This window comes from Mustela putorius, unplaced genomic scaffold (genome assembly GCF_011764305.1).
Source record: "Mustela putorius furo isolate JIRA1106 unplaced genomic scaffold, ASM1176430v1.1 tig00000695_pilon_pilon_pilon, whole genome shotgun sequence".
Taxonomy (NCBI): Eukaryota; Metazoa; Chordata; class Mammalia; order Carnivora; family Mustelidae; genus Mustela; species Mustela putorius.
The window spans coordinates 2,713,600-2,724,688 of NW_025421447.1; the positions used below are offsets into that span (position 1 = coordinate 2,713,600).

Here is an 11,089-nt window from a genome sequence, read left to right on the forward strand (position 1 = left end):
TACCTCTGTAAAAAGACACAAGACCAAACAATTTTTTTTCTAGTTTTTTCTGTACTAAAAATATCCAGTGGGTGCTGGGATCAAAAAGGGTGGATAGGTTGAGATGCTGAAACCTCTTGCAGATGAAGTGGCCATTACCTGCGGTTTTTCTCTAGCTGGGTGAGGAAACAAAATAGAGAAAAAGGGAAAATATTACAACTATATCTATATTCTTTTCCCTTCCTTGCTTCATCTCCCTCCCCAGAAGCCCTCATTCCCTCAACACCACTGCCCCGTTTATGCTGCCTTTTTATACTGAATTAACGGTATTGGATACCCAAGGAGAAAGATAAAAACTAGCAAAATGACAGACCACATATACTATTTTATTGTCCTTCCCTTCTCCCCAAAGTTCCTGAAATCCTGTCAACTGAGAAAGGCAGAGGACTATCCTTCCTGAAGAATTCTGAAATTGCTGGAAATAATCCCAGGAGTCCTTTGGGATAGTGGTGGTCAGGGACATCAGCACTAGTGTCAAACAATCCTGTTGTGACTGTCATTTACTAGCTTTGTAAAACCCCATTCCTTCTGTGAAGTGGGGATAATTACACCTCACAGCATTGTGAGGATTGATCCAGGTAAAGAGTACATAGTAAGACCTCAAATACTGGATGTTGTTACTATTAAACTATTAATAAGCTGAGAACTATTAATATCTTCCATATCTATGATCAGCATCAAGAATTGTTGATACAGCTATAATTCTCATAATTTGGGCCATAATCCTCCCATGACCAACAGTACATGTTGCCCATTAACCAACCCACAGTTGCTCAAGAAATAGGTGGCATCAGCAGCCAACGATGTGAGTAACCAGTATATTACACATCAGCAGGGAAACTAGGTAAGTAACACTTCATGCAAACACTTACTGGTTCCATCTCTGTGAACACTGCAGACAGACTGTTCCAAATATCCTCCAGCCCGATCCTGACCCGTCTCCAAAAAGCAAGGGCTGGGCTGGGGCTGGGGCTGGGGCCAAAGAAGAGGAAGGGCGTAGGTCTGATTCTAGAGCTGAGAGGGGTTGTGGGAGTGGTGGTGGTCTGAGTGGTACAACTGGTGTCAGAGCAGAGACTGGAGTCCAGAGGGCACTCCTCCCGAAGCCGGTTGCATGGACACTTCTCATAAGTACACGGCCGATGCTCTGTACGGAGTTGGTTTAGTGCCCCAACTCGAAGGCGCCCAGAAAGGCCCTGCAGCTTCCCAGACCGGGTCCGACTCATGGTGCCTGACCGGCAGTGGCAATGCCACGGGCCCCAGGGCATCAGCACCAACCGCAGATCCTCGGGAGGGGGCATGGCCGTGTGGGAGGGCTGCTGCCACCGGTTTGGGGTGGACCCGGCCGTGGACCACTGGCTCATGGTACTGTCAGGGTGCTGTATTTCCCCCCCAGTAGGCTGCCAGGTGTTGGCTGGCACGTCTGTAGACATCCTGATCTCCTTCTCCTGGGTATTTGCTTTAAACTTCGAGCTGGGCACCCTCGCTGTATTGTAACCCCTGCTGAAAGACGCTGCAGTGATGTTATTCTTTCTGGCGTTAATCACAACCCCCTCTTCCAAAGACTCATCCTCCTCAGCCGACGACACAATCGACTTGCTTACGCCTGTGGCCACCGTGGAGGCCAAGAGCTCCGCAGCAGCCGGGCCTGCTAGGCGCTCGACAGTGGCCCCGACGTCATCCTCATCCTCCATTGTTACCTTCATCCTCCTGGGGCCACCGGTCCGGAGGGTGGTCCGGTAGTGGCGGGACATAGGGACCCCGAGGCGGAAACTGACCCGCTGGGTCTCGGTGGAAGTCAGGCCTTGGGCCCCCGCCGCCCGGGGCCCCAGACTCAGCAGCAGGGCCCAGAGCAGCGCGCCGGCGGCGGGGACCATGGGGCCGGCCGGTGTGCGGCTGAGAGGGAGGCCAGCGAGGGAGGCCGGGACTCCTACCTTCTCTCCCTCCCTTCCGCTCGCGACGCTGGGTCGTTTGAACCGCGCCCTGCGGATGGGGAGGGAAGAGGGGGCCTCGTATGCGCGTGCCACGCCCCTCCCCCCCCCCCCCCCGCCCTAGCGGAGCAGCCCCCAGGGCTGAGATCAAAAACCGAGGAACCACGGCGGCCAGAACGCCGTGCCAGAACCGACCGACGCATTGTGATGCTACGGGCCTGGGCAAGTAGGGCACTTCTCGGAACCGGGCTTAAACCTCGCATCGCAGTTTATTAGCCGCTACGGATCGGAATTTACTAAAGAGGACAAAAGTACAAGTTTTGAAAGCACTCCTTCCCCAACCCACAGGCAACAGCTGTGACAAAGAAGGGAGCTGCCGTTCTTCCAGGTTTAGGGAGCTGACTCCCGGTTCCCAGTAGGCTGCGCAGTGAGTTAAGCCCTGGCCTCCCCTCCACCTCTTACAGAGCTTAACAGACTGCTAGCATGCCCCGGGTGGAAAGGGTCTCAGCACCTCCACTTACAGGGGAGGAAAAGGACACTCAGAGAAATGCGGTTATATTTGCCCAAGGTTCTGCAGCCGAAGCAGAACCAAACCCCGCAGCCTTCCCCATTCCCCTACAAGATGCCACTACATACACCCCTATAGCTGAACTGATGATCACTGGGCAAATGAGGTTCCAGACTTTGGAGCCTTGCTTTGAAGGCACCGTCATGAGAAGAATGAGACCCCAGGGAAATGTGAAGGTCCTGTGGTACTGGGGTTGAGGAGGAGGTGTTTTAGGGAACAGCCCAGATGTTTCAGGGTTAGAGCATAGGCAGATTAATCTTTGCTTGGTTCTAAGGCCCTTGATTCTTTTCTTCCTCTAGGTCCCTCGTGAGCCATGGAGCTCCCGATCCAGCCTAGGAGAGAAAAACAAAAAAAGTAGGACCTGGGTTTTAGTCACTGGTTTGGGGACAGAAGCCAGGAATTGGAAGAGTCAAAAGATTGGGTGCTTGAACTGGTGGTCCTCAGGCTCCTTTGTCCCTTAGGCCCTCCCCACTGGGTATTTTCTCTGCTTTGCTGCCCTTCTTGACTTCTTAACTTCTACGACTAAGTTCTGTGCTGTGAATATTCCTTTATTCTCTGATGCCTCAGCACTTATATGTATAGTTTTGTGTGTATTTTTTTTTCCTTTGTTCTTGTTGGATGCAGGCCTTAATTTCTTCTCTGGGTGGGCACAGAAGAAAGCATCTAGAAGCAGGGCCCCTATCTTTTCGTTCCTCTGCATCTCCCCCAAGGCATTAAGAAAGCTGGAACTGGCTTTATACATCCCACCCCAAACTTTTCTCCTCAAGCTCGGGACTCACTGTCTGACAGCTTCAGGGATGTGAACCTGATCCAAGGAGATGAGTTGGGCCAGCTCTCCCAGGCTGTTCAGAAAACGGATCTTTCTTGTAAACTTGGAGCTGAAAAGAGAGGAGGATAAACCAGGTTGTGTGTTGTACTGGGAAGAGGGTTCCTGGAGATCCTTACAAAGGGCAATGTAACAAGCAGAGCGTGGTTAAGGCTAGAAAGAGCCAGGCTGGGGAAAAATCTTCTTCATCTTGATTTTGAAAATGGGAGAGAAGACATCCTTGTCCTCAGAGCTGGTACCTGATGAAGGGCCACAGCAGTGCCAGGAATGTCTTCACGTACCAGGTGGCATGGACAACCACCAGGGCACGCAGGTTCTTCCGGAGCCTGAAGAATAGGAAAGAGATCATTCTACTCTTCTACCTTTTGCTGGAAGAGCAGGTGGGGCTACGTTCTATGCTTTAACTTCCTTCACATCTGCGGTTTCTATATTTCTCCGGCAGTGGGGTCTAGTCCCCCCTCCTTGGCCTGTAATCTGAGCTCCACCCATTGTGTTTAGCCCTTTGTGCTCCTCATTTTTAGGCATTCCTCTTGTCAGAATCCTTCTGTCCCATCTCCCTCCTGTGCCCCACCCTCGCAGAAATTCTTGGCTACTCCCCTTTTCCCATGGCTCCCAGGACCGGGACACCAAAAACAAAAAAGAAATGAGCTAGAAAAGTGAGCAAAGGGAAGATGGGGGAAAGAAAAAGGGAAAAGGAACATCTCGGGGAACAAAGCCATATGGGTCAGGTATAGAAGGCGGACAGAAGCAGAAAATGGCGGCCTGGGCAATAAATTAATTGGCAAGACGGGGAGAAAAGGAAGGGGTATGCCACCTCGATTTATTGGATTTTCACACATGGCCAGTGGCAAAGCTATCATCATTGCCATTATGCAGAGAAGAAAACCGAGTCCCAGGGAAGTTAAGTGACTGGTCCAAGGCAAATGATACAGCAGGTAAATGATAGAGACAAGATCTGAAACCAGGTTTCCCTAACTCTGAGAGCACAGAAGACAGGAGAGGCCTGGAAAGGGTTGGAGAGAGACAAGGAAAAGAGAAAGGGACTAAAGGGAAGAGGAAAGAACGGAAAGAGGGAAAGAGAAGGCGTAGTTGTGGCCCTCTTGCCCTCGTGGCTCACCGCCGGTCGAGAACGCGGTAACACTGGCGCATCCAGCCCAGAGGTGGGACCTGGGCCCTACTCGTGCCTCCACTCAAGTGAACAAGCAGGTAATTTTCAGCGACCAGTAGCTCCAGAGTTCCCACCATATACCTGGGGGGCCGGGAGGGGAGGCACAACAACTGTCAGGGGAGGTACATGCTTGGGGTTTGGGGAGCGAGAGGGACAAGCAGGGGGAGCAGCAGAGGGAGAGGGAGAAGCAGGATCTCCCCCAAGCAGGGAGCCCAATGAGGTGAGGCTTGATCCCAGGGCCCCAAGATCAGGACCCGAGCCAAAGGCAGACACTCAACCAACTGAGCCATCCAGGCATCCCAGGGGGTTCTTTTTCACTTTTCCCTCCTTAACATCCCCCCTGGAGCCCTTCAGGACTTCCACCTTACCTGAACAAGTGTTCCATGACATAGGTGTAGTTGGGGATGCTGCTGCTGGGTAGGTAACAGGAAGAGAAGACGATAACCGCGTTGAGGCCATCACCATGGTAACCTGGAGAGGACAGAGGGAAAATTCATTCAGTCAACAACTAGGTATGACAGACAGTACATCTGTTTAGCTTGAAGGACTCTGAGGATTTTAAACCCAGGGACTGAGTTTCCAACTTCAGTGTTCTATTCAGGAAGTCGCAGGTCTTTCCCTGCCACATATCTGAGCAATTACCTCCATGAGAGAGGACTTTCTTATAGAGCTCAATGACAGTCATGTCCACTCTTTGCTCCCGCATTCCTGTCCGGAACACCCTCCAGTGACGACCATCTTCTCCAGCCACATCCCACACACAACCCCGGCCCAGCCTTTCCACTGCCTCACTGGCCCCCAGACCTTCTGCCCGGGGCAGGTCATCTGAAAGAGAGGGAAGGGTCAGTAAGGCATAGTACAGACCTTCAGTATCTTCTGACTTCCCCAGGTTTCTAGAGTGGATTGCTCTAACCTCTCATTCCTCAGTTTTTTTTTTTTTCTAGGATTCCAGCGCTAGTTTGTCCAGTGCCTTGCTGGTTTCTCTTTCCTCTGACTCACAATCCTCACTTTTTCGCTAGACACCGGCCTTGAGGTAACCCTGCACTATGGTAGGTCCATGACCCTTGCCAGTATTAGTTTTTTTCTAGATTCTTCCTTATTTCTTGTGCCTTTCCTTGGGTGAAATCCTCTGTTCCCATGTCTTCAATAACCACCAATAAGGTGATGATTCCAAATTTGCCCCTCTAACCCATGTCCCTAAATGCTCAGAGTGGACACCTTTAGTTTGTGTCTTTCTGTCCTCTCCAAGCCACCAGACCCAAGTGTAATTCATACTCCTTCTCTTCCTCCTCTCTCCCATATTTCCTTTCTGGATGAATGACTCCATCCATCTAGGTGGCTGAGAAAGAAAACTGATATTATCAAAGATTTTCTTCTCTGTCAGCCAACTGGACTCCAAATCTTCTTCTATATTATCTCCACTATATTCTCTTATCATTCTCTCTACTACTACGTCCTGATTCAGGTTCTTAGCCTTTCTCATCTGGCCTTAGTGCTAGCCTCCTGACTGGTTTCCATGTCTTTAGTCTGTTTACTCCATTTCACCCTCTATCCTACAGATAGAGCAAGCTTTGTTTTCTACCCTACCTTTCCTACTCAAATGGCAATATACCATACTCACTAATTCTGCATGATCCTTCCATAGCAATGGAAACAGCTGCCTCATCTTAGAAAATGGTTGTCTGTTTGGCTCAGTTGGTTGAGCATGCAGTACTGACCATTGATGGTGGGGTTGTGAGTTCAAGCCCCATGTTGGGTGTAGAGATCACTTAAAAAAGAAAAATCTTAAAAAAGAAAAAAAAGTATTCTGGGGCGCCTGGGTGGCTCAGTGGGTTAAAGCCTCTGCCTCTGGCTCAGGTCATGATCTCAGGGTCCTGGGATTGAGCCCCCCATCGGGCTCTGCTCAGCAGGGAGCCTGCTTCCTCCTCTCTCTCTCTGCCGGCCTCTCTGCCTACTCGCCTACTACTGTTTGTCAAAAAATAAAATATTTTATTTTATTTTATTTTTTTTTACATTTTATTTATTTATTTGACAGACAGAGATCACAAGCAGGCAGAGAGGCAGGTAGAGAGAGAGGAGGAAGCAGGCTCCCTGCTGAGCAGAGAGCCCGATGTGGGGCTCGATCCCAGAACCCTGGGATCATGACCTGAGCTGAAGGCAGAGGCTTTAACCCACTGAGCCACCCAGGCGCCCCAGAATAAAATATTTTTAAAAAAAATTAGGGACGCCTGGGTGGCTCAGTTGGTTAAGCGGCTGCCTTCGGCTCAGGTCATGATCCCAGCATCCTGGGATCGAGTCCCACATCGGGCTCCTTGCTCCGCAGGGAGCCTGCTTCTCCCTCTGACTCTTCCTTCCACTCTGTCTGCCTGTGCTCGCTCTCATTCACTCTCTCTCTGACAAATAAATAAATAAAATCTTTAAAAAAAAAAAAATTAAAAAAAATTATTCTATAACATGGATACACCATGTAAGAATTAATACTCTACTGACAGACCTTTTGGTTGTTTCCAACCTCTTTAGAGCCATTAAATCTGATCATGATACTCCCTTGATCAAAACCATTCAGTGGCTACCCTACGACTCAACAACTGCACTACTGGGTATTTACCCCAAAAATATAAATGTAGTGATCCAAAGGGGCACCTGCACCCCAGTGTTTTTAATAGCAATGTCCACAATAGCCAAACTATGAAAAGTGTCCAGATGTCCAATAACAGATGAATGGATAAAGAAGATGTGGTATATATGTACCAGCCACCAAAAACCAAAAAAACAAAACAAAAGAAACCCTGCCATTTGCAATGATGTGGATGGAACTAGAGGGTATCACGCTAAGCAAAATAAGTCAATCAGAGAAAGACAATTATCATATGATCTCACTGATATGTGGAACTTGTGAAACAAGGCAGAGGATCATAGGAAAAGAGAGGAAAAAATGAAACAAGATGAAACTAGAAAGGGAGACAAACCATAAGAGACTCTTAATCTCAGGAAACAAACTGAGGGCTGCTGGTGGGGGTGGGGAGGGATAGGGTAGCTAAATGATGGACACTGGGGAGGGTATGTGTTGTGGTAAGCACTGTGAATTGTGTAATGAATCAGAGACCTGTACCTCTGAAGCAAATAACACCTTATATGTTAACAATAAAAAACAAATTAAATAAGTAAGTAAATAAATAAATAAAACTATTCAGTGATTTTTTTCATTGCCTACAGGATAAAATCTAAACTACTCAGTGTGGTAATCCCCATGATTTGACTCCTACCACCATTCAGAAGCCCATTTGAGCTCATTCAGAAGCTCAGGTAACAGCTTGGACATGTGATTGCTGTCTGAAGTCGAGGGCAATCTTGTGGCAAACCTGGGAGGTCTGTACTAACTCCAGTCACGCATCACAGGTGAACTCTAGGATACCCTGTTGACATCTAGAAAAGTGGAGAATTGGTTGGTGTGGGTAAAACTCATACATTTGGTGTCAGAAGCGTTGTGAATAGAGAAGAAACAAAGTTTCCCTTAATATTAAAATAGTCATGCTTAATACTTTGAACTCCCCAACATGTCCAACAAGCCATACTTCTACCCAAGTTGATGCTTCTACCTAGAATGCCTCCCCAGCTACCTAAAGACCAGCTCAGAATCACCTCTTTTGTGAAGTCTTTCCTAATGCCTCTCAGGCAGAACTGACCTTGTCCTTACCCCTGCATACATCCCTATAGGTATGTAGACCATAATCTTCAACTACACTTACTTGTATATGTGTTAATTTCTTATTAAACAGAGAACTCCCTGAGGGTAGGACAATCTTCCTTATAACTCGGTTCTCGATCAGTAATAGCAGATCACAGTCACTCAGTGAAAGCTTCCTTAACCAAGGACCCTTCCCACCCCTCTACTGACTACTCTCACACTGGATCTACAGACTCTACCTTTCCATTCTGAGGAAATTAATTTTGCTGACCTTACCACTTGGTCCCCACCTAATTGTTTCTAACTTTAGTCCCATAAAATCCACCCTGAGCTTCTTTAACTCTAGCTTCTAGTTTTACCAGCTCAGGCCTCAGGTTTCTTGCCCACCTTCCCATTCAAATTCATGTCCACTGTCCAGCTGCTCGGAGTCTGAAGGTGTCTCCAATTCATCTACCTCCAGGTCAGAACTACCATCAGGAGAGGAAGGTACAGAGTTTGTGGGAGAAGTTCCATCGCCTCCAATGCCCTTAGTCAGATTCAGTTGCAACTCTGGGGCAGAAAGACGCTTCCGCATGGGGCGTGGGCCACACAGGGCTAAAGTGCTGGGTGTACCTGGGGTTGGGATAGGGGAGAAAAGAATAGAAACGTCTGTGTTGGCAGGGGAGTTAGGAATTCCTGCATATGATAGTGATATATGGGGTGAATTTTAAAGAACTTCCATTGCGGGGGGGGGGTGGTGGTGGTGGTGGTGGTGGTGGTGGTGGTGGCAGGGAGTACCTGGGTGGCTCCGTGGGTTAAAGCCTCTGCCTTCAGCTCAGGTCATGATCCCAGGGTCCTGGGATCAGTCTCGCATTGGGCTCTCTGCTTGGCAGGGAACCTGCTTCCCCTCTCTCTCTCTCTGCCTGCCTCTCTGCCTATTTATAATCTCTGTCTAATAAATGAAAAAACAACAAACAAACAAACAAAAACAAACAAACTTCCACGGGGGCTATTTGGGAAAGAAGCAGTGGAACCCCAACGGGGCGAGGGCAGCACAGCCCTGCACTGGCCGAGCATCAAGAACTTGTGGCCTAGATTCAAATTTACCTACCTGCCTGTGAAACTCTCTCAGGATCATCAGAACCTTCAGAAGGGTCGGCTTCTTCAGGAAGAAATCTAGAGGGGAAAGATTACAAGGGGGGCAGAAATGCAGGTTAAATGAATCAAGCCAGGTATCAATTTATCCTTTCACCAAGATATGACTTTTTTTTTTTTTTAAAGATTTGTTTATTTGAGAGAGAGAGTACACAAGCCATGGGGACTGGGGTTTGGGGGTGGGAGGGCAGGGAGCACTGAGGGAGAGAAAGAAGGGAAGCAGACTCCCTGCTGAGTGCAGAGCCCAAGGCAGGGCTTGATCCCCTGACTCTGAGATCACCACCTGAGCCAAAAACAAGAGTCAGACGCTCCACTGACTGAGCCACCCAGCACCAGCCCTGATAAAATCTTACCAATCTTACTGCCTCTGCCTTCTTTTAACCCATCCTTCCTTCAAGTCCTAATTTATCATTCCCACCTTCCATTCAGGAGCATCCCTCCAGTCCTTACCTGGGGAATTCTTCATCCTGCCACTCCTCCTTCAGCTCCAGTTCCCCAAGTCTCAGGGATGCCGCTGGGTGCGCTGCCTCGGCATTCTCCCCGGCCCTACAAGACCCCCGGGGGAAGGGATGATCATGAGACAAACTAGGCCGTGTCTTAAGGGAGCTGGTTTGTAGGTAGGAGACACTGGAATGAAGAGTAATGAAGGTACGGAGCAGAGCATAGGCCCAAAAAAAGACGTGGGCTCTTGTCTCCTGGACAGATACCCCTACCACACCCACCACTACCTGGAGACAGATGAACCCTCCAGTGGGGTTTAGGAGCCAAGGGAAGATGGGAGGAAAGATGGGACACATAGAGCTAAGCCTATTAACCTCTATGGCATTGCTCCACCTACACAGAGTGGGTAGAGACAGTCCCCAATTCACCTGGCTGGAACCTGACCGACCTGCCCAGCTGTCACTAGGCAGAGTTGGGGAAGACAGTACCTCATTAAGCCTGCCTTTTCCTCCACCAGCTTGGGAGTGGTCAGGGAAAACCACGACAGAGACAGACAGGTCGGGGAAGACGGTAAGGAGGAAGAGTGAGAGTGATTTGCTGGGAAGGAGTACTGGGACCTAAAATTTCTTTCTAGATCAGCGTTCCAGAGGGCCATTCTGGGGAGTGGGTGTGAGAAAGCAGACAACAAGGGGTAGTTTTATAGACATGAAATAGGTAAGTTTCCTTTAAAAACAAAACAATAGGGAACTAATCTGAAACCCCCCAGCTCCCCATTTCCTGCCTAGAGCCGCAAACTACCCCTTCCCTGCAGATTTGCCCTCTTGCAGTCATGTCTCTTCCAGGAAGCAGAGAATTGCCTTGGTCAGAGCTCGATGGTGGCAAAGTCCCTCAAGACTATTCGTAGCTCGTTTCCAGTCAAGTGAGCCAGATCTTACTTACCCAAGGTCTAACGTCTTTTCTCCCGCTTCTTGTGTGGTTCCCATCTTCAGGGTCTTCCTGCCTCCCTCAGCCACTTTGCAGCTGTCTGGGAGCTCCTTGTCCCAGCTCCCCAGCACTTCTGTGTCCTTTTTCTCTGTCTCACTGTTGTTGCTCTTGCCTCCAAGGAGGAGCGAGGTGTGGAAGGGAGGTAACCTTACCTTCAAACTGGTTTTGCCACCTCCCTTCTTTTCCCTTCCCAAGCAGCAGGTTTGCCCAAAAGAAAACCCTGCCTATGTGGGGGCGGGTTTTAGGGAAGAGAGGACATTTTCTAAAGTGTCTTGTCTTAGGGGAGTTGAGGAAGGCAATTTGTTTTCTCTTC

General features: G+C 49.1%; 2 protein-coding genes across 2 annotated transcripts; both read right to left on the reverse strand.

Annotated features, from left to right (window-relative positions):
* Positions 1-40: 40 nt before the first annotated feature.
* Positions 41-2,087, reverse strand: CUNH1orf56 (chromosome unknown C1orf56 homolog). Its single transcript, XM_004776764.3, has 2 exons — positions 912-2,087; positions 41-155 (listed from the first exon to the last, which is right to left on the reverse strand). Exons 1-2 carry the CDS (start codon positions 1,911-1,913, stop codon positions 135-137), a joined length of 1,023 nt encoding a protein of 340 aa, XP_004776821.1. The 5' UTR covers positions 1,914-2,087; the 3' UTR covers positions 41-134.
* A 130-nt stretch (positions 2,088-2,217) lies between these two features.
* Positions 2,218-10,935, reverse strand: BNIPL (BCL2 interacting protein like). Its single transcript, XM_004776768.3, has 10 exons — positions 10,732-10,935; positions 9,802-9,897; positions 9,308-9,372; positions 8,605-8,829; positions 5,172-5,354; positions 4,898-5,000; positions 4,479-4,610; positions 3,601-3,687; positions 3,315-3,413; positions 2,218-2,867 (listed from the first exon to the last, which is right to left on the reverse strand). The coding sequence occupies exons 1-10, from the start codon at positions 10,773-10,775 to the stop codon at positions 2,831-2,833; spliced, it is 1,071 nt and encodes a 356-aa protein (XP_004776825.1). The 5' UTR covers positions 10,776-10,935; the 3' UTR covers positions 2,218-2,830.
* Positions 10,936-11,089: the final 154 nt, after the last annotated feature.